This window comes from Aspergillus caelatus, assembly GCF_009193585.1.
Source record: "Aspergillus caelatus strain CBS 763.97 unplaced genomic scaffold BDV27scaffold_20, whole genome shotgun sequence".
NCBI lineage: Eukaryota > Fungi > Ascomycota > Eurotiomycetes > Eurotiales > Aspergillaceae > Aspergillus > Aspergillus caelatus.
In genome coordinates this window covers 231,541-257,809 of record NW_022475283.1, presented here as the reverse complement: position 1 = coordinate 257,809, position 26,269 = coordinate 231,541, and the positions used below count along the sequence as shown (strand labels likewise).

At 49.6% G+C, this 26,269-nt stretch overlaps 8 protein-coding genes across 8 annotated transcripts; 4 read left to right on the top strand and 4 right to left on the bottom strand.

Annotated features, from left to right (window-relative positions):
* BDV27DRAFT_122142 (6-phosphogluconate dehydrogenase, decarboxylating) lies at window positions 1-1,694 on the bottom strand. Its single transcript, XM_032065555.1, has one exon. It carries the CDS (start codon window positions 1,562-1,564, stop codon window positions 14-16), a length of 1,551 nt encoding a protein of 516 aa, XP_031931764.1. The 5' UTR covers window positions 1,565-1,694; the 3' UTR covers window positions 1-13.
* Window positions 1,695-2,071: 377 nt separating this feature from the next.
* On the top strand, window positions 2,072-3,199 carry BDV27DRAFT_153880 (sugar phosphate isomerase/epimerase family protein; the record flags this gene model as incomplete). Its single annotated transcript, XM_032071868.1, has 2 exons — window positions 2,072-2,452; window positions 2,549-3,199. The coding sequence occupies 2 exons, from the start codon at window positions 2,072-2,074 to the stop codon at window positions 3,197-3,199; spliced, it is 1,032 nt and encodes a 343-aa protein (XP_031931763.1).
* Window positions 3,200-3,225: 26 nt separating this feature from the next.
* On the bottom strand, window positions 3,226-5,474 carry prnC (delta-1-pyrroline-5-carboxylate dehydrogenase prnC). Its single transcript, XM_032065554.1, has 4 exons — window positions 5,194-5,474; window positions 5,028-5,135; window positions 4,611-4,972; window positions 3,226-4,561 (listed from the first exon to the last, which is right to left on the bottom strand). Exons 1-4 carry the CDS (start codon window positions 5,320-5,322, stop codon window positions 3,436-3,438), a joined length of 1,725 nt encoding a protein of 574 aa, XP_031931762.1. The 5' UTR covers window positions 5,323-5,474; the 3' UTR covers window positions 3,226-3,435.
* Window positions 5,475-7,880: 2,406 nt separating this feature from the next.
* Window positions 7,881-9,703, top strand: BDV27DRAFT_122140 (proline dehydrogenase family protein). The gene is made up of 2 exons (XM_032065553.1): window positions 7,881-8,722; window positions 8,780-9,703. The coding sequence occupies exons 1-2, from the start codon at window positions 8,136-8,138 to the stop codon at window positions 9,633-9,635; spliced, it is 1,443 nt and encodes a 480-aa protein (XP_031931761.1). The 5' UTR covers window positions 7,881-8,135; the 3' UTR covers window positions 9,636-9,703.
* Window positions 9,704-10,306: 603 nt separating this feature from the next.
* On the top strand, window positions 10,307-14,483 carry BDV27DRAFT_141872 (uncharacterized protein; the record flags this gene model as incomplete). Its single annotated transcript, XM_032069880.1, has 10 exons — window positions 10,307-11,156; window positions 11,227-11,249; window positions 11,339-11,434; window positions 11,698-11,795; window positions 11,922-11,999; window positions 12,066-12,334; window positions 12,420-12,505; window positions 12,555-13,189; window positions 13,241-13,411; window positions 13,490-14,483. The coding sequence occupies 10 exons, from the start codon at window positions 10,307-10,309 to the stop codon at window positions 14,481-14,483; spliced, it is 3,300 nt and encodes a 1,099-aa protein (XP_031931760.1).
* Window positions 14,484-16,601: 2,118 nt separating this feature from the next.
* BDV27DRAFT_122134 (complex I 30 kDa subunit family protein) lies at window positions 16,602-17,757 on the bottom strand. Its single transcript, XM_032065552.1, has 3 exons — window positions 17,562-17,757; window positions 16,848-17,497; window positions 16,602-16,794 (listed from the first exon to the last, which is right to left on the bottom strand). Exons 1-3 carry the CDS (start codon window positions 17,713-17,715, stop codon window positions 16,744-16,746), a joined length of 855 nt encoding a protein of 284 aa, XP_031931759.1. The 5' UTR covers window positions 17,716-17,757; the 3' UTR covers window positions 16,602-16,743.
* A 439-nt stretch (window positions 17,758-18,196) lies between these two features.
* On the top strand, window positions 18,197-24,360 carry BDV27DRAFT_122132 (CCR4-NOT core ubiquitin-protein ligase subunit MOT2). The gene is made up of 6 exons (XM_032065551.1): window positions 18,197-18,258; window positions 18,325-18,391; window positions 18,498-18,613; window positions 18,692-19,060; window positions 19,117-20,642; window positions 21,838-24,360. Exons 1-6 carry the CDS (start codon window positions 18,206-18,208, stop codon window positions 24,099-24,101), a joined length of 4,395 nt encoding a protein of 1,464 aa, XP_031931758.1. The 5' UTR covers window positions 18,197-18,205; the 3' UTR covers window positions 24,102-24,360.
* A 121-nt stretch (window positions 24,361-24,481) lies between these two features.
* BDV27DRAFT_122129 (thiamine pyrophosphate-dependent dehydrogenase E1 component subunit alpha) lies at window positions 24,482-26,232 on the bottom strand. The gene is made up of 5 exons (XM_032065550.1): window positions 26,069-26,232; window positions 25,791-25,978; window positions 25,676-25,737; window positions 25,403-25,612; window positions 24,482-25,329 (listed from the first exon to the last, which is right to left on the bottom strand). The coding sequence occupies exons 1-5, from the start codon at window positions 26,170-26,172 to the stop codon at window positions 24,562-24,564; spliced, it is 1,332 nt and encodes a 443-aa protein (XP_031931757.1). The 5' UTR covers window positions 26,173-26,232; the 3' UTR covers window positions 24,482-24,561.
* Window positions 26,233-26,269: the final 37 nt, after the last annotated feature.

Below are 26,269 nucleotides of genomic sequence, written 5' to 3'. Positions count from 1 at the left end.
CTATACACAGACTTTAAGCTGGCCGCCACTCATAGTGATGAGGCCCCTTCTTGACCGGCCCTGGATCCTCACCGGACACTCCTGGCTTGTAATATGCATGAGCACCGAATAAGTCCATCTGGGCTTCCATGAATTTTGTTGGTAGCATCGTCCCACCCGCATATTTCAGGTATTCCAAGGTTGCGGAAATCGCCGGGATATAGTGATCGAACACTGTCGAGTCAATCACAATCCGTTTAAGAGAGTTGAAGTTTTGCTTCAATTCATAAGCGACTTCATCGATGTCTTTCAGATTTGTATAGTGCACATTCTTTTTGAGTAACGGCTGTAGAAGGTCGGCAATAGCTTCCGACTGGATAATACAACCGCCACGCCAGATCTGGAGACATTTGCTAAGGTCAATATTCCATCCTTCGTCATCAGAAGCGCGTGCAATCAGTTCGAGACCCTGGCAAAAGGAAGATAGGAAGGAACAGTAGACTGCTCGCCGCAGATCTTCAATAAAAACCCGCCGATCCTTGATGCCTTCGATGGACTTGGGCTTTGGCATCTGCAGTTTGTCCGCCACCCGCAGCCGTTCTGCACGGTTACCACTGGCGATGCGCATGTAATGACCGGTTGCAATGGTTGGCGCAGAAACATGACGATTGGCCGTCTCCATAACACACCAGTAGGGGGTGCCTTCCGTGTCGTCATCATCTTGTACAACTTTGTCGAGAACATCATCAAGAACGTATTCGTTCTTGTCGCCGATTCCTTCGCCTTTGCCGTCTCCTTCAGGGGATTTCCTTCGGTGGCATACGTCGGCTCCAATCTCGAGGAGGAAGTTATTCCGGAGTTCGCCCTTCTGATTCCATTCATCAAAGATGTCTCCGATCTCATCGTATTTAAGCCCTAGCCCGTAATGGAGAATAGACCAAGCCTCGGCGACCGCTGAAAGCATGCCACCCTCGATCCCATTGTGTACCATCTTAACAAAATGCCCCGAGCCCGCCGGGCCAACTCTGGCCACACACGGACGACCCGTCTTGCGGTCCTTGGCCGCATAGCGCTCCAAAAGAGGTAGTACAAGCTCCAGCGTCTTCTCGTCACCCCCAGGAGACAAGCTCGGTCCACGGCGCGCGGATTGGTATCCACCGGAAACACCCGTTCCAATCCAACTAACGCCAATTTCTTCGCACTCCTTCTGCCTCCTTTCCGTGCGCCGGTAGTTCTCATTTCCACCGTCGAGGATAATGTCGCCTTTCTTCAATGCATGCTTGATCTGACTTAAAACGGAGTCCGCGGGATTGCCATGAGTGATGGAGAAAATAAACAGTTTCCGCTCTCCCTGACCCTCTAAGCTCTTGGTGAATTCACCAATCTCTTCAAACCCTTCTATCTTTCCTTGACCTTTAATATCCTTAGCCGATTCCAAGAGCTGATCAACATTCTCCTTTTTGACATCCCAAATAGAAACGTCAAGACCTAGTTCCGAAAAGGCAAAGGCCATCATGGAGCCCATATTCCCGGCTCCAACGATGCCAATGCGCTTGAACTGTTGGTTCTGATCTTTTGACGACATTGTCACGCTTCACGACACTGGAAAGAAAACGATCATCTGGAGAATTAAATCTAGTGTTGGAGATCAGCGCTGAATTCCACGCCTACTTGAGTAGCATTGTGGCAATAAAAGATACTTCAATTGAGTCTAGGAACAAGACGCTGTGATTACATCATGTCACCTGGGACGTCACGATGAACGATTGTCCTTTATCTTTTGTACTTTTATTTTAATTTCAAACCTCCGAGATGGAGTTAAGTGGATCTCCGAACCCTAACTGGTCTTGACTCTTCATCATTACATCATATGCTCAACATTGGAAACAAGATCGTCGAACTGCTATGAATTTGACCACATTTAGCTATTATACTAAGCATTAGACTGCAGATGTTACTCCCAAACACAATAACCATAATTCCAAACTTATATTCCCAGCAATCCTAACAACCCTAACAATCACATTATCCACCCATCAAACCAATACCCATAACTACTAGTATAGCCCACCCAAAAAGAAACGAAACAAAAATGACCACCGATATAAACAAAATCCCCCTCTCCTACGCCACCTGCTCAATAGGCGCATCCGAATCCGACAGCCTCCCCCGTAAGCTCGAAGCCCTCCACCAAGCCGGCTTCACAGGAATCGAGCTCGCCTTCCCGGACATCGTCTCCTACTCCCAAGCCCTCCTCGGCCACGAAGTCGCAGAAGATAATTACTCCGAGCTCGTCACCGTCGCAAAAGATATCCGCAAACAATGCGAAGCCAAGAACTTAAAGGTGATGATGTTGCAACCGTTCGCGAACTTCGAGGGCTGGCCGCGGGGTTCGAAGGAGAGGGAAGATGCGTTTGCGAGAGCAAAGGGATGGATTGAGGTTATGAGGGCTGTGGGGACGGATTTACTTCAGGTAATTTCCTCTCCAATCTTATATTCAATTATGGATTTATGCGGGGGTTTGAGTGTGAAAGGGTATGTTTGAAAATACTAATGGGGATGATAAAAGGTCGGCTCAACAGATACACCCCTCGACAAACTCTCTGTAACCCAAGATAACATCATCACCGATCTCCGTGAGCTCTGCGACCTACTCGCAACGCATAACATGCGTCTTGCGTATGAAAACTGGTGCTGGTCTACGCACGCGCCTACGTGGAAAGACGTCTGGACGCTCGTCCGTCTAGTCGATAGACCTAATATCGGGCTCTGTCTTGATACGTTCCAAACCGCTGGGTCTGAATGGGGCGATCCAACGACATCTACAGGAAGAATTGAAGACTTCCCCGTTGAGGAATTGGACCGACGGTTGGAGAAGAGTCTGGAGGCATTGGCGAGCACGGTTCCGGCGGAGAAGATTTATCTGCTGCAGGTGTCAGATGCGTATAAGCCTGTTCGGCCAATTGAGGGGAAGATGGTTGATGGGGCTTGGCCGAGGGCTCGGTGGAGTCATGATTATCGGCCTAGACCGTATGGTGGGGGTTATTTGCCTATTGAGAGGGTCGCCAGAGCGGTACTGAAGACGGGGTTCCGGGGCTGGTTCTCCATGGAGATATTTGATGGAGGGGCTGATGGGAAGGGAAAGGAGTATGAGATGGGAGAGTATGCGCGGAGTGCTATGGAGAGTATGCGGAGATTCTTGGAGAGGTCTGCGGAGTAGATCTATATAGATTTTGAGAGATATAGTTTGTGCACGGGATAAACCCGATGGAATTCATTGACTGATGTGGTATATACCTTCGTACAATGCCTAGCGAACTTTTGTCGCACGGAAAGCTTTCATATGAACGCCAAAATACTATGCAGAAATAGACAATCCCACCAAATTAACAAACCAGATACAGATCGGGGAATACATTAACCAAAAAAAAAAAAAAAAGACTTTCATGACGCAGTTTACGCGTTGCTAGGGTAGGCAACGTTATAGGTGGGGACGAACTCCTCCTTCATGGAACGCAAGCTGACGAAACGAGAGAGCAGGTTTCCGCTGCCCGCCTTGTCGTTGGTGCCACTGGCACGAGCACCACCGAAAGGCTGCTGGCCGACAACGGCACCGGTGCTCTTGCAGTTGATGTAGAAGTTACCAGCAGTGTTGCGGAGAGCGTCATCTGCCTGGCGGAGGGCCTCGCGGTCCTGCGCGAACACGGCTCCGGTCAGACCATACTCGCCAGTCTGGTCGATCTTCTCGCAGATCTTGGTGAAGTCGGCCTCGGTGGCGTCGTTGTAGGTGTGGATGACAAGGACGGGGCCGAAGAGCTCACGGGACAGAAGAGGATGATCGGGGTTGGAAGTGCGGTAGACGGTAGGCTGAATATACCAGCCCTTGGAGGAGTCGTAGGTACCACCGGCCAGGAGCTCGAGCTCAGGGTCGTTCTTGGCCTCGTCGATCACCTTCGCCAGCTTGTTGAAAGAAGCCTCATGGATGACAGGACCGCAGAAGTTGGTGAAATCGGTTGGCTCACCGACCTTGAGCTTCTTGGTCTCGGCGGCAACCTGCTCCAGGAACTCATCGGCGACGGAAGCGGCGACGTATGCGCGGGAAGTAGCACTGCACTTCTGTCCCTGGAATTCGAAGGCTCCACGGACGGTCTGGACGGCTGCGTTGCGGATATCGGCCGACTTGTGAATGAGATGGAAGTTCTTTCCGCCGGTTTCACCAACAATGCGAGGGTAGCTGCGGTACTTGCCCTCAGCAACGCGGTTGGCGATCTGGCCGTAGAGGCTACGGAACACGCTGGTGCTACCAGTGAAGTGAAGAGCAGCGAACTCGGGGTGGTTGAGGACTGTGTTGGTAACCTCCTCAGCGTCACCAGGGACGAACTGGATGACATTCTTAGGGAGACCAGCCTCCAGGAGGATCTCGTGAACGAGCCAGTTGGACGCAATGGCGGAAGGAGAGGGCTTCCAGACAACGACGTTACCCATCAGAGCAGGGGCACCAGCCAGATTGCCACCAATGGCAGTGAAGTTGAAAGGACTGATAGCATAGACGAATCCCTCAAGGGCACGGTACTCGACACGGCTGGTTCCTGTTAGCCACTGTAAAAAAACCCTGCAGGTAGGATACTCACTTCCAAACGCCAGGGGCGTTATGAACGGGCTGCGAAGCGTACAGGTCCTCAGCGTACTTGACACCGAAACGGAAGAAGTCGCACAGCTCGGCGGCGGAGTCGATCTCAGCCTGCCAGGCGTTCTTGCCCTGACCGTGCATGGTCAAGGCCATGATATCGTAGCGGTACTTGGTGGCAATCAAATCGGCCGCCTTGAGGAAGATGCTGGCACGTTCAGCAAACGAAGTGGAAGCCCAAGACTCGCGGGCCTTAAGAGCGGCGTCAATGGCGGCCTGGACATCTGAGGCGGTGGCATGAGAGTATGTGGCCAAAGGAGCATGAGTAGCAGGGCTGGCTTGTGTGAAGGTTTCGGAGCTCTTAATCTGTGATATCGGTTAACGCTAATTTTGTGAAATACATTCCAAGTTCACAACTAACCTCCTTGCCACCAATCACCAAGGGAACATTGAGGGGAGCATTCTGCTGGTGCTTCGCCAGGGCTTCCTCGAGACCCTTGCGATCGGGAGAACCAGGGGCATAGTGTTTCTGTCTGAGGTCAGTATCGCGAGACAAGTAATTCTAAGGGCACGAAGTCGAAGCTCACGTTGGGTTCGTTGTCAATACGGGGGACTTTGAAGGTGGCGTAGGATCCCATCGCCCGGATGCTGGAGCGGGCGAAGGAGGACTTGGCCAATGGAAGGCCCCTAGCACGAAGAAGCAACGAGGACTGCATTGTGATAGTTCTCTTCTAATCAATCTCTCGTCCTAGTATAGAGGATTGATGAGCTCAAAGCAAAAGCGTAGAGATTGAAAGCTGAGGAGAAGAAGAAGAGGAGAAAAGTACTGCGGGGAAGCTCTCGGATTTAGTAGCGGTGTTAGTCAGCTATTTTAACCGGCAATTACCTTTTTTTCTTTCTCTCTTCCTTTTTTTTTTTTTTTTTTTTTATTATAATTTTCTCTCTGCTTAATACAATATTGCCCGTACCGGTACACGGAAAGGTTGCGCATCCTCAGCATTCCCGCAAGTACTGATACGGTCCGGTACACATTCCGGGTGGGACGAAACCGACCGGCCCGGCATTGCATTTCTCTTATGTAGGATGGACAAAATGTACATAATACTCCCTATATTGGATGTATTGTTTCTACTGTATTGATTGTTGATATGACAATTTTATTATGATAATTTATTATCATTCATATTGCTGCACAAGAAGAATTTCAGATAGTTTTGTGTCTTCACCATTAATGGAATCTCTTTCTCTCTCACTTTTTTTTTTCTTCCCCGCATTTTAGGGTTGTCTATGACGTAAGTTTAGTAGCTCCGTAGCTCGATTGCTCACGTGGGTAATGGACCCTTGTATTCATGTACAATAAACGTACAGCGCGACTCGTCAATCAAGGCCCAATACATATGGAGTTAACTCAAGCAGGGAGGTAGAAATTCGAAGAATGAAGGGTAAATATAACAGCTCTATGGTGGAATTCACAGTCCAACCAACATCGAATATATGATTCAAACTCATTCATGAAATGGTACTATGCCAACACAGCATTCCTGGGTGAATTGCCAATCCTCCTTATCCTCCAGTGCCTACCAAGTAAATCTAAGGCAGGCAAAAAAAAAAAAAAAAAATTTAAAAAAAAATTAAAAATTAAAAATAGAAATATAGAAAATTAACACTCTGCATAAAGACAACACCACCGGGGTGGATGATGCCAACGAGGAATACAACGTAGCACTTAGAGATCTTCTGCTTTCATCAACTGTAAAGTTATGTTTACACGTGAGCCACGTCGCATTTCAACGCGCGTAAGCTGCATGGTGGGATTTATCTGCTAGCCCCCAGAAGATAAACACATTGTTCTGCGAGCTGTCGATGCAAGATCAGAACGTAGAGAACCTATTATAGGAAGTCCTTCCCCATGATGTAGAGCTTGTAAGTCACTTGACTCTGATCGGAGAATATACAAAGACAGAAAAATAAACAATCAAACAAACACAAGCTCTTTGCTGCCTAAACTAGATCTCGTTTAATTCAAACTACAGTAGAAGCAATAAGGAATATGGGTAGTGTACCCGTTTCTGGTCACCCAGTCGTTATCACCAATCACTTTTAACACGATACCATATTACATCTGGAAATTGGAATGAATCTTCCAGAAGGCTGTTGCCACTGGTGCAGGGGCATTTTACAAGTAACCTTTGTGGGGTATCTGATAACTTTACTACCCCAGGTTTACAGCTTATCCGCAGCGGAAATGATGCCGATGTCAAGGGCACACGGAGACCATATTTGTCAAATACTAATTAATCACTTTCATCGGTTGCGTGTGCCTATCATACAGGATGAGCAATTCTCTTCTAGTGTTGATTCATTGGGAAGATCTGAAGATTTTGAAGATCATATGACAAATACCATATAGTTCATACTCCGGAGCAGGGGTTTGATGTTTCCTCGCCGTACAACCCCTGTCATTTAGTGGGATTGATCTAAAAAGCTTGAGGCTCATTGAAGCCTATGATTGGAACCGCGTTGCATGATATACCAGCTTATCTTGTTCAAGGTGGTCCAAGTGTCGACTACTAAATGAGCTACTAGACTTGATTGGTACTAGTACAGGAAACCTCCAGTCGGTTGAACTGCAGGGCCACGATCTTAGGTAACAGATAAACCGGCTGGCGTCGGGCTAGCTTACCGGCAAGGATCGGCAGCGACTGTGAGTGGACAGTTCACCGGCCCGGTCAAGCAGTTTATCCTCCGGTGGGGAATATCCTCCCGGCCCGTGAACCGGTCGGTGATCTTAAAGATAATTCGCCCCATTTTGATGGTTCATCTTCGGCACTGCTGTTCTTATCAAGAACCTATGGAAAATTCTTGATAACGCAGTATGACCCTGTATTCTGTAAGTATTACCATCGTGGCCAGACAAGTACCCTGTAGAAGATAGTAAGCTGCAACTATTCGACTACGTCAGAATATGTCAACCTACGTAACTCAATATCGGATATTGGCTCTGACCTCAAGCGGAATGTAAAATTTGAGTAAGGTCACTGTAACTAGAACATACCCTGTCGTCTGTACAGTACTAGTCGTCGATCTTAGTCGATCCCATACTAACCAATCCAGTAGATGCATGTGGGTAGATCAGGGCAAGAAAAACTTTCGCGTGACGGTATTGGGGTGTAATATTCACTAACAGCGCCACCAAGCGGACGTCACACGCCAGGTATTCTTTAGTCATTACCAACCAACAATCTTTTTGTTCTTCAGACCGGCTGCAATTGCGGTTTTCACCGGCTAACCCCTTTACCCGTCTATCTCTAATCATAACTTTTTAACTATGATCAAAAAAATGTCATGGAAAGCTACCGGTCTAAAATTTCCCCCCTCAATTACGGTGGATTCCTCCGGAAGTACTTATTCTTATTTCCGTACTTTTATTCCCTACTTAACCATCATCCTGTCTGCTTGACTTGTCCAAACACACACACACACACACACACATCGACAATAGACAGCTAGCTCTACACCTACCACCACAATGAAAGCAGCTCGCCGTCCTTTGCGCCCTCTCGCGGGCACCCCTTCCTCCGTTCTGACCCCCAGATACGTCAGCCGCACCAGCAACCCTAAGTCATCGGTGGCGACTTCGACAACAACAACAACGAACAATGTGTGGCAACAAGAACCTCAGACTCCCAAGCAGGATTCTTCCCCTTTGGCAAAGCTTCCCATCTCATCGGTTTTGCGCTCCCTTGTGATTCTATCCGTGTCATCTTCTTCACTTCTCCTGAAGCCATGCATCAAGACGCTGTCGATGCTGGCGCATCCTAAGACTGCTGTTCTGGATGTGGCCAAGAACCCTCTGCTCAATATGCTCGTCAAGCATACCATCTACAAGCAGTTCAATGCAGGCGAAAATAAGCTTGAAGTCCAACGGTCCATTGAAGACATTAAGCGTCTTGGATACAGAGGTGTGCTGCTTGGATATGCCAAGGAGGTCCTAGTTGGAGAGAGCAATGTGGACCCGAAGGATGAGCAAGCAGCCCGCGAGGAAATCCAGATGTGGCTGGATGGAACTCTGCAGACCGTCGATATGGCGCAGGAGGGAGACTTCGTGGCCCTGAAGTATGTTCTTTGTCTCGATTCTTTATATTGAACCCGAACGCAAGCTAACTGATATAGATTCACCGGCATGGGTGTTCAGGCGCTTGATGTCCTGCAGCGTCAGGCTGCACCAACCGAGTTCATGGACCGTGCGATTCAAGAGGTCTGCGATTTGGCTATCTCGCGGAACGTGCGCCTGCTCGTGGATGCGGAGGAGCAGGCCGTCCAGCCGGGTATTGAAGAGTGGACCATGAAGTACCAGAAATACTGCAACTCTCAGACTCCTGGCCGTGCCATCTTCTACAACACTTATCAGGCTTATCTCTGCTCCACTCCGGCAACCCTTGCCAAGCACCTTGAAATGTCCCGCCAGGAAGGTTACACTCTTGGTGTCAAGCTGGTTCGTGGCGCGTACCTTAAGACTGAGCCTCGTCATTTGATCTGGTCCACCAAGGAGGAAACGGACAAGTGCTACGACGGTGTTGTGGAGGCACTTCTGACCCGCAAGTACAACTCCATGCTGAAGTCTGCGTCTGAGAAGCACCAGACTGATCTGCCATCTGTTAACGTTATCATCGCCACCCACAACCGGGACTCCGTTCGCAAAGCACATGCTCTCCGTACTGAGCAGGCGATGAAGGGAGAGAACCACGGTGTTGATCTGTCCTATGCTCAGCTCCAGGGAATGGCTGACGAGGTCAGCTGCGAACTTCTGCAAGGCTTCCAGAGTGCTGAGGTGATGAAGGGTGCTTCTATGGAGTCTCCCAATGTCTTCAAGCTTTTGACCTGGGGATCCGTCAAGGAGTGCATGGGCTTCCTGATGAGACGCGCTATTGAGAACACCGAGGCTGTTGGCCGCACCAAGCAATCCCAGGAGGCGATGTTTGAGGAGCTCAAGCGCAGGGCACGCCTGGCGTTCCGCCGCAGCAACTGATCATCTTTCCTTTCCTCCATCACTCTTAGCTTTCATTTCTTTTCTTTTTCTTTTTCTTTTTTTTTTTTTGGCGTGATCCCCAGGTTCGCATGTTGTTGGCATTTTGATTGATTCCCTCCCGCTCTGTTGTTGGGCGAATTGCATATAGATGGCGTTAGCGACTCTTGTTCGGCGAATTAATGAATGATAACGAAATTAGATTCATCTGTTGTCCACTGGTTCATATATCACATCTATTGTAAGAGAGTGTGTAATCCCATAAGTCGATTCCGCCGGGAAATTAAGCACCCCGCAGAATCCATTTTCCCGGCGGAATTGATCGTCCAGATAAAGCCCCGCGCGTCCATTTACCCACCTGGAAACTACTCTCATGCATTGTTTGACATGAATCTTGCATTACCGTTGGCTTCATAATAGCGTAATCAACTGATTCAACATATCTCTGCCCCGCCCGAACCAAACGATACAGCAAATATACCTCGACAATGTATCTTTTGCCAGAACCAGCCGTTGCTCGCTTTTTTAGAGAACTGAATCGGGAACAATGTTATACACTTCTCAATGCTCTATCTGACTCCCTGGTGGCAGTGTCGTCTCAGGCGACAACTCCGAAGTCGGAGCGACTCATCCACCAACCACTCCGTACATCGATTATGACCAAAGACCAGAACATGTCGCTTTTCATGCCGACTTCGAATACTACGAACACAGGGATCAAGATCGTAACCCTTTCTCAGGCACTTGGCCTGACCGCAGTCATCAACATCTTTTCTCCCGAGGGCAAATTGCTAGGTTTGCTTAGCGCAACCGAAGTGACTGCCTTTCGCACTGCCCTTGCGGTTATGACCCTGTTTGTTCGTTGCAATTCCCTGAAAAAGGAGAACATTGTAATCTTTGGCTCTGGAAGACAGGCCGAGTGGCACGCGCGGCTTGCGCTTCTCCTGGTCCCGGACCAAGTCCGCAGCATTACGCTTATCAACCGGGGCCGTAAGAGGCTGGAAGAGATGAAAGATATTATTGCAGAGCTGCAATCCGCTCATCCTGGTGTTGCATTTACAACACTCGCGAAAGAGGATACGCCAGACTACCAGGAACAACTGCAAGCTGCATTAGCAGCCTGCGACGTTATCTTTAGCTGTACACCTTCCACGGAGCCTAATTTTCCCTATTCCTACCTCCAGCCATTTAAGCAGCGATTTATCTCTCTCATTGGTTCGTACAAGCCTCATATGAAAGAGATTGATACGGAAACTCTTTTTTCTGGTGGGAACCAGATCTACGTCGACTCGAAGGAGGCATGCCTGGAAGAGTCGGGCGAGCTGATCGATGCGCACGTAAAGGAAGACCAGTTGATTGAGATTGGAGAACTGTATGGGAAGCTCGGGAAATCCGAGCCGATCCCTGTCTCAGACACGCATAACGTGGTATTCAAATGTGTGGGCATGGGAATCATGGATCTCACCATCGGAAAGACCCTATTGGATCTTGGTAAAGAACAGGGATTGGGAATGGAGGTCGATGGTTTCTAGGTAGGAGTCATTTGGAGGGTAATGTGAGTGCTAGTGTACCTCGAAAAAGACTAAATATTAAGAAGATGCCGTTCAGTTGTACGGAGTCAGTATCCGAAGTAAACATCGCAATATACCTAGTACGAGATAAAGAAGAAAGATGGAAATATATACTCCGTACATATGTACATACAGTACTCCGTACAATGGTTTATTTCAATACTAGGCTTGGTTGGTATTGGATACAATACCAAGTCCCCCAGATTCGGTGATCCTCTCATGCGGGGCGGTGTAATGACAGAGTAATTGTACCCGCGTGCTTATCAAAGTGGAAATTTCAATCGAACTTCCAATCAGGCAAAATTATGTCAGTAACTAAACCGTACGCTTGGGTACTTTTTCTCCTTCTTCCCCCCATGACTATAGTGCCGGCAGCCACTGCACCCTAAACTTCCACCCCGACCCTCTCTTATTATTATTGGTATATCCTTACCATGCTCCCTCGTTTATTCTGGCCCCCTTGACCTCTTGCCCTACCTTTTTATCATGGACAGTGGTCTACCGACACCAGCTGGACTCGGTCAGCAGAAACGACCCCGCGTCTCCGAAGAAAACCGCAAACGAGCCGTTCGAGCGTAAGTGGCTGTCGCACGTGGCTTCTAATCCTAGTAATCGCCCAGGGTTACCTATATATATCTAACATGCCAATCCTGATTTCCAGTTGTGATGGATGTCGCCGGGTGAAGGAAAAATGTGAAGGAGGAGTACCTTGTCGCAGATGTTTGCGTTATCGCCGCCAATGCGTATTCACACACCCCGACCATGCGGAGAAGGTCGCTCGGTCCTCGTCGATCTCGTACGACCCCTACACCTTGTTCTTGGCCTCTTAGCTCGAAATACTTATAGTATGTTGTATATCTAGTCTCCTCGAACGGAATGCGGGTCTCAGTCGACAGAACCTGGTGGACTCGGAACGAATTCGGTACATGGAACGGATCCTTCAGCATTATGTTCCGAACATCTCTTTTGATATTCAGTCCCTGCGTAAAACTGCCGAGGAGCTGAAACATAGACATCGCCATTCTTTCACAGATGCAAGCCCTTCGATTCGCCTTGATGAAGAGGATTTCGAGGATTTGGCTATCGACGATGAGGATTATATGGTGAAGGCTTTACCGGATAATACAACACGTGCGTGCTATCGCCCGAACTTCCACTTTTGGTTGTTAGACACAGCTTCGTGTGCTGGTTCATTTTCTGATTCGAGCGACTGCAGAGTATTCCGGAGAGTTCTCCTATTTGAACTTGTCCATGAAAATTCGACAGAAGATAGATGAATGGATGAAAACGGCAGCACCAGAGGTAAAGCCACCCCTCCTTCGTTGGCCATACTGCTTGCTAATTCCAGAAGGCGTCTACTGAAACAGACCCATTTGAAGAGCGATGGCGTGCGACACAGCTCCAATCGGGCTCGTCCTTAGTGTCGGCATCGGTGACTTGCCTGCCACCACGTTTCGTAGCCGATTTTCTCGTTCAAATATTCTTCAAACACGCGCAGACCAATAATTTCTATGTGGAAGAAGACTGGATACGAGAGAAGTTGAACATTTGTTATACTAACCCATCAAGCCTGTCGTCCAATGATGCCGGCTCCGTATGTTCGATACTCATGATCCTGGCAGTTGGGACACAGTTTGCTCATATGGAATCGGCCATTCCCGTCAATCGGCCGCCGGCCGACCTATCATCTATGGAGGATCATCACTTTTCGGAAGATGAAGTCGGCTTGACTTTTTATCAATTTGCTTCGAAGCTGGTTCCGGATATCCTTGCAACAGTCTCCATTCGGAGCGTACAGGCTTGCTTATTGATCGGAACTTACCTGTTACCTCTCGACACCTCGGGCCTTTGCTACACTTACTTCGGTCTAGCCCTTAAAATGGCTATCCAAAATGGCATGCACCGGAGGTACCAGGGTGAAGGACTCTCCCCTCGGATGATCGAGGTCCGCAATCGAGTTTTCTGGACAGCTTACACCATTGAAAAGTGAGCAATCCTCTGCCTTATACCCTAAAATCCATACTTACTCTGTTCTAGGCGTGTCAGTATACTTCACGGGCGACCCGTATCTTTGTCAGATTCGGATGTGGATGCTGCAATGCCAGTTGATTTTCCGGGCTTGAACCCAACAGGGCAGGTCTCAAATCATACCAATATGGTGACTTTGATCACTTTAACTCTTAAACTTGGCGAAGTCGCTAACGAGATGTGCGTATCCACTTTATCTTTTCTGCTTTAGACCTTCGCTGACGCCATGAAAAGATCTGCCTTGCGAAAATCTCGCAGGGGTCAACAGCAGGATTGCGTTGAACGACTACTCAATTTGCGGAAGAACCTTGTCGATTGGTGGGCTACACTGCCAGAAGAGACCAATTGTCGAGATTTGAACCCCTCAGGACCACTATTTCGCTCCAATGTTCACTTGAAACTAGACTACTGCCTGACTCGCATTTTCCTTGGGCGCCCATTCTTATTCAGCAGCATGAAGATACTGAATGCAACCACTCCTCAAGCCCAACCGTTCAAGACACCATCAGGCGTTTCAAAGAATAGGTCGACACTTATCACAGATTGTGTAGAAGCTGCCCTCGAAATCATTAATCTCTGCCAGCTACTCCGCGATGAGTCCGGTCTTGCTCGGGCATCGTTCACTGAATTCAGCTCTTGCCGTGCCGCTCTCCTTGTTATCCTCGCACAGAGTTTGACGAAACGAACCGAGCGGTTACGGGAAGCGCTTGAAAAGGGTATGGTTTTAATCAAGATTATGTCAATGGGCGTGGGATCTGCACGCTCTGCTGTTAGTGTGATTGAGACCCTCGAGAGAGCCATTCGCCGCCTCGAAGATTGGAGCGAAAGACAAGCACCGGACAATACCGGGTCCATGGAGTCAGCATATGATCGCTTCAAGAATTGGGAAATGCTCTGGAAAACTGGACCAATGTCGCCCGAGCTTGTTCCTTTCCAAGAGCAATATCCGGCTGGAAGGAGTAGCATTCCACCTGTCCCTGTTACTCCAATGACTGGCACTTCCGGTGGCAACGACCCTATGGAAGGCGACGTCGCACATACAGAAATCACCACATTATCGGACTATTCCGCCTCTCATGCGGCTTCGTTACCCCAAATGCCTCGTTTTGGTTTTGATCATTTTGTGTCCAACTTCCCGCAAGAATTGGACGAGTTTACCGCCATCCCCTGCTTTGAACCCGATGCGCAGCAAAACCTCTCTAGCGACATCAACAATCCGGACACCAAGTGGATGCAATTTACCAGTGATTGATTAAATCTAGCCTATGGCCCTGGGTAAATTTTTTTTTTTTTTTTTTTTCCCTTCACGATGCGCACGGGGTAGTACTATTCGTCTTATTAAGCGTGGCGATGTTATTTTATATGCGATGCAATCGTTGAATATTTTCTATTGATAGTAGTCGATGCTCTACAGTTTGTACAAGATACCTAGATAGTATATGCCGAATGCTTTTGTTCATTGAAGCAGAATCTTCAAACGCTTGAAATGTATTGAAACTAGACACGCAACGCATCTAGGCGGGTATATATTTAATCGAAAGTGACCTTCTTACCCTGGAATGCAGCCGTAGCCTTCTGCTCCTTAGCCCGCTTAGCTGCCTCCCAGGAAGGATGCAGGGGCTTGTCATCCTCGGGCTTTCTTCTTTGTGTAGGAGGACCACGCTGAGGACGGTCCCCACCATGCTGAGACCTCCCAGCTGCACCTCGTCCCTGACCTCGCCTTCCCCTCGGGCCTTCAGAACCATCTGTTGCACCGCGGCGCATATCCCAGCCACTATCCCGACTCCTCTTTTGCTGGTCCCGTTGCTGCTTTACGTGGTTTGCTCCACTACCGTACTTCTTTTCCCACAAGGCACGACGCGCCTGCTGTCCCATTCGATTCTTCCGACGTGGTTGCTGTCCATCGATGTCTTCTGGTTCTGACTCCGACCCGGAAAAGTATCCACCCATGGTTAGGGAAGGCAGGAATGTTGTACTGGTAGCCGGGGCACTTGATGTCGTGCCGCTCTTGGCTTTCTGTTTCTTAGCTGGCGGCGAGTCTGGTGATGGAGACCGGGAGATAGACATGTCAGATGGCGCTTTTAGATTTACACCTCCATCGGAGCCATCATCATCATCGTCATCACTCGCTGCACTATCTGCACCTTCCTCATTCTCATCATCCGAGCCCGGCGCAAGCCTTGAATCAAATTGCGCAAAGTCCATACTCTCCACATCGCTTATAACTTGATCTCCTTCATCTCCTTCATCTCTCTCCTCCCCGCCTTCCTCATCGAATTCCGCAGCTGCCGCAGCTATTCTAGGATCTTCCGGTTCACTATCCGACACGGACACAGCCCGCTGTTCCGTCTTCGTCTTAGGTGCACCTTCTTTTGATCCAGTCTCCTTGCCCTTCTCCTTCTTACCACCAGCCACTTCTTCCACCCCCAGTAGCTTTTTAATATCGGTCATGATATTCGGAAACACATTCTTCACGGGATTGGACTTATACAATCTCGCAGTAACATTCGCCTCGGCCGTACTCTGTGGCCCTTCCGCAGAAATATTCTTCGATTCTTTAAACTGGATAAAAGCAGGCGCCTCAGAAATCCGTTTCGTCTTGAACAGCTGTTTGAAAAGATACTTTTGCGCTGTCGCGGTTGGATCAAGACTCTACCATACCAAAAGTAATTAGCATGCGACCAACCCCATTAAGCAGTATATCCCGCGCGTAAAGCCCAGAATACATAAAAGAAAAGAAAGGATAGGCTAATAGACAAACCTTGATAAAAGCAATCTCCTCCGCAATTTTCTGCAACGCTTCAGAGCTCCCCTGCGACTTGGCAGTTTTTTCTCTCCTCGATAATTTCTGTCTCTCGAAGCCTTTGGCGACCTTCAGTGCGCGCGATAGGAGGACGACGCCTTGCTCGAACTTTTGCGTCAGGCGCATGGTTTGCACGTTGTAGGTACGCTTGGGACCGGAGTCCACGTCGGAGAGCTTGCGTTTGGGCATTTTGGTTTATTTGATGTTGCTCTTCTTATCTTTCCTTTCTTTCCCTTTCTGGTTTTGTGAAGTGTTGGATTATTTGCGGGTAAGGATATTGTTGGTTGGTGTTACTGGTTGTTAAGTTTGGGTGGTGAGGTTGATGGGGTCTTAGAATATTCCTTTTTTTTTCTTTTTCTTTTTTTTTATGATGCGGATTTATGCCCGTGCCAAGAAGTGGATTTTGCTCTACTTATGCCGTTACTTTTCTTCTATTTTTTTAACAAGGATTTTCTCACTAGTGGCCTTATGTGCTTTTATTTTTATCTTATAAATCGGGGTGCATTGATTGGATGAGGGGGCTGGAGCTATCCATTAAACTATTTTCGTTTTTGAGGGTCAATTGGATTTTATATGCGATTTCAGTGGTAATTTTCTTTTCTCTTTTCTTCTCTTTCTTACATGATAATTTCTTGACCAAACAATTGCACTGAATTCACTCGTAGACGTATGTACATACAAACAGGAAAGGAAATACGAATACACTGCTCTATTTCTTTTCCTCCGGCTTCTCCTCGGGCTTGGGGGTAGGAAGCTTGAACTAGTCCATTTAGTTAGTAAAAGCAAGTCCATTGCGAGTTCCAACCAACGTACCGACTCGGGAGTTCTGTCAACACCCGATCCAACAGGCTCCCAGGCGGCAGTACCACCCTCGAAGTTCCGGAATGCCTGCGTAAGCTCAAGAGGCTCAATGACAATGCGCTTCTTCTCTTCGTCATATCGGAGCTCAGTGTATCCGGTCAAGGGGAAGTCCTTGCGCAGAGGATGGCCGTCGAAACCGTAGTCGGTCATGATACGGCGCAGGTCAGGGTGGCCGGTGAAGAAAACGCCAAACATATCGTACACTTCACGCTCGTACCAAAGAGCTCCCTCGAACAGACCAGTGACACTAGGGACCGGGGTGGCCTCATCGGCGTAGGTCTTCACACGAATACGGGAGTTGTGGCGGACGCTTAGCATGTTGTAAACAACCTCAAAACGCTGATCCTTCGTGGGGAAGTCGACGGCCGTGATATCGGAGATCTGGGTGAATTCGGCGGCGGTGTGGTACTTGAGGAAGCTCATCAATGGGATAACACCGGAGGGGGGAACGTAGATGACCAGTTCATCCTTCCATACGGTGAACTGTTGGACGTATTTGGGCAAACAGGACATGACGTACTGGCCGTACTGGTGCAGAGCATCGGCCTTGTCCTGGTACTTGTCGGCAGGGTTGACGACGGGGGCACGGAGGGCACCCTCAGCTGTAAATAGTCAGTCAATTGCAATTCGTCCCAGCGTAAGGCTATCGTCCGAAGTCACACGTACGAGGACGCTGAGCCTGGCGCATGTTAGGAGGCTCGGGAATCGACTCCTTCAGCAGAGGGGTCGTCGAGAAAGGACGGCACATCCGGGACGACCGCGCGGCCGAAGCCAGCGAGCGGCCGGTGCCCAACCGCATCAGGGAACGAGCAGAGGCCATTGTGGATGGCAATTGCGGGTGAGAGGCAACGGGGAGGTGGAGGGGAGACAGCGGAGATGCTCGTCATCCACTCCCAGGGAGCTTTTCCTCGAAGTTGGACGTGAGGCATCACGTGAACGCTGACATAAGCCACGCATTCTTTCGGGCGGCCTGCAAACGTAGCAAACGGGTGCAAACCCAACCAAAGCTTCACTTCTCTTTCTCTTTCGCCTCCAAGTCTCTCCTCTTCTCCCTGTTCTGGTCCGCGTCTGTTACTCCCCACGTTGTCGATCTCTCTTTAGATTCCCTCAATCCTCCGTCCTCTTCTTCTTTTTCTCTCGCCCCGAGGGTTTCTTGGTCTACCTTAATACGTTTTTCTATTATATTCTTCCTCGTTCCGCCCCGTGTTGGTTGATGAGTACTGGTCTTTTAATCCGACTATCGTCTTTCTAGATTATACCTTTCCACACACACACACACACACACACACACACACACACATTCGGCAACCATGTCAAATCGCCAACAGATCGACTCTGTCATTGATGATGACGACGAGTTCTGGTACGTTCTGCGTTGTTGGGCTGCAATATGAATATGGGTTGGGCTGACAGTAACGCTTCTCTGTAGCCCCCTGTGCATTGAGGAATTCGACCTGTCCGACAAGAACTTTAAGCCGTGTCCCTGTGGGTATCAGGTACGTTACCTCCCCGCTCTCCCGCCATACTGATAACGATTGTCACCAAACGACATTCGCGACTCCCCGTATGCGACCTAGCAAGGCACTGACATAAAATGGCCAGATTTGCCAATTCTGTTACAATAACATCAAAACCCACAGTGAAGAAGGCCGCTGTCCCAACTGCAGACGGGTTTACGATGAGAGCACCATACAGTATAAGGTTCCTGATGCAGACGAGTAAGTGCAAGTCCCTTGCGATTTGAGACGTTGCTTTTTCGGCAGTTCTTGGCGCTAACTCCGGATCCCGCAAACTAGATTTAAAGCGGACTTGGCATTAAAGCATCGAAAGGCTGCCGCTGCGAAGAAGAAGGAGGCGGAAAAGCGCGAGATCGAGGCTTCGAGTCGGAAGAACTTGGCTGGTGTGAGGGTCGTGCAGAAGAACTTGGTCTATGTGATTGGCCTCAACCCCACCATACGCGACGAAAGCCAGCTCCTCCAGACGCTTCGTGGACGGGATTATTTCGGCCAATATGGAGAGATCGAAAAGATCGTCGTCAGCAAGGCAAAGCCCGGTGGCAACCCCAACCAAGGCATCGGCGTCTACGTTACGTACTCGAAGAAGTCGGATGCCGCAACTTGTATTACTTCGGTGGATGGATCTGTAAACGGTGATCGTGTCTTAAGGTACGCCGCTTTACGACTACTTGCTTACTGAACAACTCGATTATTGACTTGCCTAGGGCTCAATATGGTACGACAAAGTATTGCTCCTCCTTCCTGCGCAACGAGCAGTGCCATAATAGGAATTGCACCTTCCTACACGAGACGGGTGAGGACAGCGAAAGCTATAGTCGGCAGGACCTTTCCTCTATGAACACCCTTTCCAGTCAACGTCCGAATGGTGCGCCTAGTGGACCCAGTCATACGATCCCCCCACATGTCGCCCGCTCTTCCGCAATGCCGCTGTCGCAACCGATGCGCCGTCAGCCCAGTAAAGACGATGGTAGTAGCAGCCGCCCTCCTGATGGGTCCGCCCTTCCTTCTTCGGCAAGTTGGGCGAATAAGGACTCGGTGATCAACCGCACAAGACGGGCAAGCCTTACAGCTAGTCAAGCGTCTCAGAGTCCACGACCCGCCAGTGCCACGGTTGCGACCACCACAGAGGAACCGAGGCGTGCCGAGAAGCAACCTGCACCTGTTCAAGAACGCCGCCAAACTCCGCTGCCAGAGACACAGCCTTCGACACCTAGCTCTCCGTCTGAATCCCAACCGCCCGTTGACCCGGAAGCTCCTCTGTTTGAAAATTTGATTAAGGCAGTTAATTCTCCTGATTTCAAGTTTGTCTTTTCGGCGGCTGGTCTGCCGGCAGATGAAGTTGCTCTTATCGAGAATCATCCTTCATTTATTGATCCTTACGGTGGCGTAAAGCGTCGTGCTATGCGGGAGAAAGCAGAACAAGAACGTGCAAAGCGAGAGCAAGAGCTGCTTCAGTCGGCAGCTGTTGAAGAAGAAACCAGGGAGAGCGGCAGCCTCCAGCTTGGTGGCGAGCCGGATGATGCCCATCCTGCGAGAGGTCGTGGTTCCCGGGAATCACATGGTGCTATCCAGCCGCCTTCACAGCAGGGTACTACAACGAACTCGGTGGTCGGCTCCCCAGTTTCTGCGTCGAGTCATCAATTCCAGGGACTGAATCTGGCTGGCCGGAGTTTGACCCCTCTTCAACAGCAACAACTGATGCTACTCAAATCTGCTAGCAATCAACAGGCCGGCATTGTGGACCCATTGCAGAGTGGACTTGGCTCTGCCGCTTTGGATCAGGCTGCTGTTCGCCAGGGCCTTCTGCAGACCCAGATGGCACAGCTTAACGCTTTGCAGGCACAGAACCGCCAAAACTCTCGCTTTTCCTTCACCAATGATGCCGGATCGAAGAATCTTCCTAACGTGCGGATGCTAAGCCAGCAGGCTTCCTTGATGCAATCCGGGACTCCAAACCCGCTTGCTGCACCCAGTCCTCAACATGGGCTTACTAGCAGCTTCTACACCAGCGGCGTTCAGGGCCCACCTCCGGGCCTGAAGACGGCCGGCACACCCCCCATTAGTGGAGGAGGAATGTTTGCTCAAGGTCACGGTTTTACAACAAATTCGAATCTTGGCTTGGCTGGTAATATTGGGAAGCAGGAGGCCAACCCGGATTTGATGCGCGAGCTGCTGCGAAGCCGTAGTGGCACAAATGCTAGTGGTTTACAGGCACCGGATGCCGCTAAGCGTGAGTTCATGTTTCCTTTCCTCCAACAGCACCAAACTCCCCCTCCCCTGACTCCTGCCAATGGCCTTCTCAGCTCTTTCTATGGCTCTCAGACGGGGAACTTCTCCGAGTCTGGGCCACAGAAGCAGAAGAAGAAGGGGAAGAAGCACAGACACGCTAACACTTCCTCCGGTGGAGGCGGTGTAGTAGATCTTGCGGACCCGAGTATCCTGCAGGCGAGGATGCACCAGGTGGGTGCGAATGCTGCTGCTGGGCAAGCGCTTTACGGGAGTCAGGGTCAAGGTGGGTACAATCACACTATGATGTACGGAGGCGGCTTCAACCGCTGGTGATGGTTGTTCGCCGGCCTATAATATTCTCTGTTCTCATTTCTCTTTTTTTTTTTCCCTGTTATTATGATGACTACCCTTTTCCATCCCCTTTATGCGAATTGTGTTTCTCTTTAACTTCACGACATGATATCATGTTTCTCTAGATGGGGGGCAGGATATGCGTTTTGTTCAGTTTTCTCATATTTGATTCCATGTTCAAACTTTGCGACATATTTCCACTCTGCAACGAAGCATTAAGCAATCGGCTCTGAAAAGAACAAGATTCTCGGGCTAGGCGTACCATTGGCGTTATGTTTATTCAACCTTTGTTTTTTTGTTTTTCGTTCATAATCGTTCCTGTCCTCCAATATTCCCATGGATGCGAGGCTTCGGCGCATTTCATAGACACTTCATGTCGTCTGGGCCCATATTGGCTGGCTGGACATCGTATGTCTGTTCTTTTTGCATCCAAGCTGGGTTGATATATCAGCGTCTTGGTGGCCAATTCCGTCTGGTCATGATTTTATGTACGTTAACCTCCCTGCCCTGGCTTTGTCATAACGAAGAAGGGCCCTCTATTTGAAACCAATCTCTCACAATTATTGTTCATATAGAGATCCTTACCATATGTATTTGCCTGGTCAACATGGCCGGGCCATTTTTGTAATTAAGCTGCCTGCCCTTTCGTATCGCTTGCCTTATTCTTGTGTCGTGGAGAGCCTGCTGCCCGCTTGTTCCTTCTTAGTGTCCGGATTGCCTTAGTGTCTTCTTTGCTTCTGTTGATGCCTTTGTTTTTGTCTTGACCCTCTGCCTATACATGCGTCCCAACAGACCATCTGCCATCCACACATGTTTGCAATCTTATGCTAACATATGTGAACTAGTTGATGAGGAATTTCCTCCTCTCGGTGCCACCGCAAAGGACAAGCGTCCGGTGGACAGCTTTGGATTCCTAGGCCGATCCCAATTTCCTACTGAACCCCAAAGCTCCGCACGCGCCGGTACTCCAACATTGCCGCCAGGTCTTCCCTTACCTCATGCCCATCCTGCATCTGCATTATTTCAGAGCCCATTAAATCCTTCCAGCCCGGTCTCTGCAGTCTCTGTTCCACCTGGCCTGAATGTTCCTTTCAATAGACTTGGGACGCCTTCCCAGAGCTTTCAGGAGACTGTCTCTGGTCGACAGTCGCCGGACGTTAAAAATACCCAAGACAATGTAGCCATTTCAAACCGAGCTAAGAATGCTTCTGAAATTTCCTTGGGGTCGCCAGTGCCGAAATCAGCTAATAAAGTTCGCTCACAAACCAAGGATGACCTGACAGTTGCCCCTGATAATAAGTCGAGCAAGTCAGGGGGTGTCACTGAAGAGAAGGCAGTATCCACAACGGCAAAAGGGAAGGCTATGAAGCTGGATATCCCCCTCAGTACATCTCACGCCCAAGATAGCACTCCCTTAAAAGGCGAGCAATTGGCCCAAGCTGCTAGCAGTCAAGTCCCAGCCCCGGCGTCTGCCATCGGTTCTCGCCCAAATACACCATTGACTGGAGTTTCACGTGTCTCTGACTCCTCGGTTCCACGTCAACCCAGGGTTCTTCGCGTTGTTGATACTCCGAAGACTGAGACGCCCCCTCCTGCTTCGGCCACTCAGTCCATCTCATCCCAGCTCGCCGCGGCTAAGGGGCGATCGAGGAGACCCAGCATATCTTCCATAAGCAGACCTGATACTCCTGGTGACTATGGATCGGAAGCTGATCTCTACACTTCTGCGTCTGTTTCCCGTGCAAACTCTCCTCCTGCGTCTTCCAGGATTGGCTCTGCACCTGTACGTGCCATGACTAAGAGCCAAGCCAAGAAAGAACGTAGACAGAAGGCCAAGGAGATGGAAGCCAAGAAGCATGAGGCGGTGTCTTCTATGGTCGAGGAGCCAGTGCAGGCGCCTATCATCGGAAGGAAGCGCAAGACCAAGAAGACCCCGACAAGCAATCCTGAGTCAACTACCGCAACGCCGGACAATACCAACGAAGCTGCGAAGCCCAATACTAGTGGGAAAGAGATTACTGACAAGGCTGATCAGCGGGCTGAGACGAAGAAGAACAAATCGAAGGACAAGGCTACAAAGGATACTAAGCCCGGCCCTGTCGAAGAGAAGGAGACCCCTGCACAAAAGAGCGCAGCAGAAGCGTGGCGTTCCAACAATACCATTGAGCAGCTAATCAAGGATTCAGAAGCTGCTGGCGTTCCAATCAAGGAGCTGTTCTCGGACCGAACTTCTGCGCTGCCGATGCTGCTCGCCCAGCTCCACAAGGCGGGCAGTCTGGATCTCAATGCTCATCCCTTGTTCAACCCACCTAACCTGACCCAACGTGTGGACATGAAGTGCACTGCAGACGATTATGAACTCTTAAAGCAGCCTGTCGAGTTAACCGAAGATCACCGCAAAACATTACTGCGTGGAGAACCAGTTCGGATCAATTCTGACTCTACTTTGACTAAATATCGCTGTTTGATCACTCCTCGCGGATGTGTTCTTCGCCATTTGGGTCCTGAGGAAGAAGAACGTTATCTTGAGCTTGAGAGGCGCATCAGTGCTGCCATTGATCCCTTCCCCGAGTATCCGCCGACATCAATCACGGAACCTGACGTGACAAACCGTGGTGGTGGGCTTGATGCTCTTTTCGCTACACCCGAAAATTTTAATATCTGCTGGGTGGATGAAACCTCGACAGGGCTTTCGTCTGCATCGCCCTCTGGCGATATGACTGTACCTGACTGCGCGGTTATTTCCGATACTCCTACACCACCGAACGTTCTCTCGGCCATGGAGGCGGACAGCACTCGCAGTCACAATTGGGCCATTGCCAATACCGCTGAATTGGTGAACGCCACTGCCACCTCCGTTCGGTCTTTTGCGGCAGCCACCGCCAAGCACATGCTAGGAGCTGCAGGTGTCGTCATGGGCAATATGCCAGACCTGGATGACGTGGTTGGAATGACGGATGAGGAGCTTCGTGCGTTTGCTGTCAAGTCGCAGAAGGAGCTTGAGTCATCACGCAAAGACCTTGATTCCATTGACAAGAAACTCAATGCTTTGGTCAAGCGGAACAAGAAGCTCGCACAACAGGCTTTGGCCACTTCTGTTGAGGGATGAGCTGCCTTCAGTGAACTTGGGCAAGGCTATGCTTGGATCTGTAAAATAAGAATATGGGCATTTCCCTGTGGAATTGTAAACTATGTATCATTACTGTACAAACTCATGAGCGTTGTGTTTACATGCTTGGAGTTAGAAGGTTCAAAAGGCGCACTCATTGAAAAGACATTGTTTTGTATCCCGGAATCAAGGAAACGGGGAAAGTTACATAGGGTTTTTAAAGTCCAACTCTGCGGCTCTGCAATTAGCAATGGACATACATTCGTTTGTGTATTATACACTGCTACCTAATGCTTCTCTTTGCTCATGGTCTTACGCTTAACCCTAGTCAGGCCTTCAGTCAAGGTTGGCAATAGTATGATAGCACTATAGAACAAAGGGAACGGAATGCTTTTTCATGATCGAATTTTGCTATACGGGATATCTTGATCTATGTACTCACAAGCAGATCGCCGACAATCTATAACCCATTAATACCATCCTTAAACTGCCGAAGGTCATATTCTTCAGGGTAAGTCTCAAGGATCCGCTTCAACTCCTTCATCTGCTCCTGAGCTTCCTCCGTCAACTCCTCATATACACCCTCAAAGGCCTCCCGAAGAGGAGGCTTCTTCTCACGCTCCGCCTCTCCAAACTCCTTCAGCACCTCCTTCCGAAGCTGCTCGCGCGTAGTACGCTCCGTATCTTCGTCCCACAACCCTTCGTTCTCAAGCCACTTCCGCAGCCGGATTATGGGGTTATCGCGCCGTTTCCAGTCTTCCACCTCTACCCGGGCACGGTACGCGAAGCTATCGTCACTAGTGCTGTGATGCGAGACACGGTAGCTCATTGCTTCAATAAGCACCGGCTTTCCGCCATCGGAGAGCGCAAGGCGTCGTGCTTCGCGCATGGCTTCGTAGACGGCGAAGATATCATTTCCATCGACACGGATCGTGTCAATGCCATATCCTACTCCTCGGCTGGCGATGCCGTCACCCCGGTATTGTTCCAGTGTGGGTGTGGAGATGGCATATCCGTTATTGCGACAAATGAAGACCACAGGACATGACCGTGTCGCGGCGATGTTGAGGCCGGCGTGGAAGTCACCTTCACTGGCGGCACCTTCGCCGAAGTAGCACGCCACAATGCGTGGTGGGGTGTCGGGGTTCTGGAGAGATTCTAGTTTGAGGGCATAGGCTGCGCCAGAAGCTTGGGGGATCTGGGTTGCAAGGGGTGAGGAGATGGTATGCTGGAGGACGTTAGTTTGGATTCTGAGTGTGTCTCATGTGGTAGATTAGGGTGTATAAGGTTGCTATACTCACCATGCGAGGGTAATTGGAACCATAATGCACCGGCATGTTGCGTCCCCTGCCGTTGTCATGGCAGTTTGCGAAAAGCTGACTCATGAAATCCTTCAAAGTGAAACCCCGTTGCTGGAAGACGCCTGTTTCGCGATACTGTGCGAATACCACGTCGTCGGGTGTTAATGCGGCGGCCGATCCGACACTGATACCTTCTTCTCCGGCAGACACCTTTGGAGAGAAAGCGTTAGTTCGATATGTCTGTTGATTGGACTGAACTCTGGAGCTACATACCATGTAGAAGCTCAGGCGGCCCTGTCTTTGAGCCTCGAACATAATCACGTCCATCACACTCACTAAGAGGTGTCAATAACAATTCATGGTGCAGGCAGAGGCTAAGAGAACCCACCAGTCAACATATTCTTGTACCATGTTAAGATTTCTTCGTTTGATACTCCGGAGGGCTTCCGGTTCTTGTCCAGCAATACACCGTCGGAATCCATGACACGGTATGTAGGGATATTGGTCATTTCAGAGGGATTGATGAATGTCATGTCGGTGGTGAATTTACTATTCACGGCACCAGGAAATCGGACACTGAAAGCATCTATCTATCAGCACTGATTGCCCTTTGTACACAATTCCCTATATTTGCAAAGAGGGGATATGTTTATCAGCTTCACATACCGGTCCGAGCCTGGCCGCTGAGAGATAGAACTACTCCATCGTTGAGGAATCCTGGACAAAGCCCTGGGATTGCGAGATATGCGCCTCAGAAGATGTGCCGACATTGTGAGAATGGTCTGAGAAGGCAATCGTCGAGAGAACCTCAGTTGAAGAGGGATATGGGGTATTTCCTGGGGTCATTGATCTTAAGGCATCTTTCTG

What these genes read in the sequence shown, in the direction of transcription:
- prnC (XM_032065554.1), bottom strand. Translation starts at nt 5,322, where the DNA reads ATGCAGTCCTCGTTGCTTCTTCGTGCTAGGGGCCTTCCATTGGCCAAG. An exon ending in GTATTGACAACGAACCCAAC is followed by an intron (nt 5,136 to 5,193) that starts GTGAGCTTCGAC and finishes GACCTCAGACAG; the next exon opens with AAACACTATGCCCCTGGTTC. An exon ending in TGGTGATTGGTGGCAAGGAG is followed by an intron (nt 4,973 to 5,027) that starts GTTAGTTGTGAA and finishes CCGATATCACAG; the next exon opens with ATTAAGAGCTCCGAAACCTT.
- BDV27DRAFT_122132 (XM_032065551.1), top strand. Translation starts at nt 18,206, where the DNA reads ATGTCAAATCGCCAACAGATCGACTCTGTCATTGATGATGACGACGAG. An exon ending in AAGGTTCCTGATGCAGACGA is followed by an intron (nt 18,614 to 18,691) that starts GTAAGTGCAAGT and finishes CCCGCAAACTAG; the next exon opens with ATTTAAAGCGGACTTGGCAT. An exon ending in AACGGTGATCGTGTCTTAAG is followed by an intron (nt 19,061 to 19,116) that starts GTACGCCGCTTT and finishes TGACTTGCCTAG; the next exon opens with GGCTCAATATGGTACGACAA.
- BDV27DRAFT_122134 (XM_032065552.1), bottom strand. Translation starts at nt 17,715, where the DNA reads ATGGCCTCTGCTCGTTCCCTGATGCGGTTGGGCACCGGCCGCTCGCTG. An exon ending in GCGCCAGGCTCAGCGTCCTC is followed by an intron (nt 17,498 to 17,561) that starts GTACGTGTGACT and finishes GACTATTTACAG; the next exon opens with CTGAGGGTGCCCTCCGTGCC. An exon ending in TTGACAGAACTCCCGAGTCG is followed by an intron (nt 16,795 to 16,847) that starts GTACGTTGGTTG and finishes TAAATGGACTAG; the next exon opens with TTCAAGCTTCCTACCCCCAA.
- BDV27DRAFT_122140 (XM_032065553.1), top strand. Translation starts at nt 8,136, where the DNA reads ATGAAAGCAGCTCGCCGTCCTTTGCGCCCTCTCGCGGGCACCCCTTCC. An exon ending in GGAGACTTCGTGGCCCTGAA is followed by an intron (nt 8,723 to 8,779) that starts GTATGTTCTTTG and finishes TAACTGATATAG; the next exon opens with ATTCACCGGCATGGGTGTTC.
- BDV27DRAFT_122129 (XM_032065550.1), bottom strand. Translation starts at nt 26,172, where the DNA reads ATGTCGGCACATCTTCTGAGGCGCATATCTCGCAATCCCAGGGCTTTG. An exon ending in GTACAAGAATATGTTGACTG is followed by an intron (nt 25,738 to 25,790) that starts GTGGGTTCTCTT and finishes GACACCTCTTAG; the next exon opens with TGAGTGTGATGGACGTGATT. An exon ending in GCCGCCTGAGCTTCTACATG is followed by an intron (nt 25,613 to 25,675) that starts GTATGTAGCTCC and finishes TTCTCTCCAAAG; the next exon opens with GTGTCTGCCGGAGAAGAAGG.
- BDV27DRAFT_122142 (XM_032065555.1), bottom strand. Translation starts at nt 1,564, where the DNA reads ATGTCGTCAAAAGATCAGAACCAACAGTTCAAGCGCATTGGCATCGTT.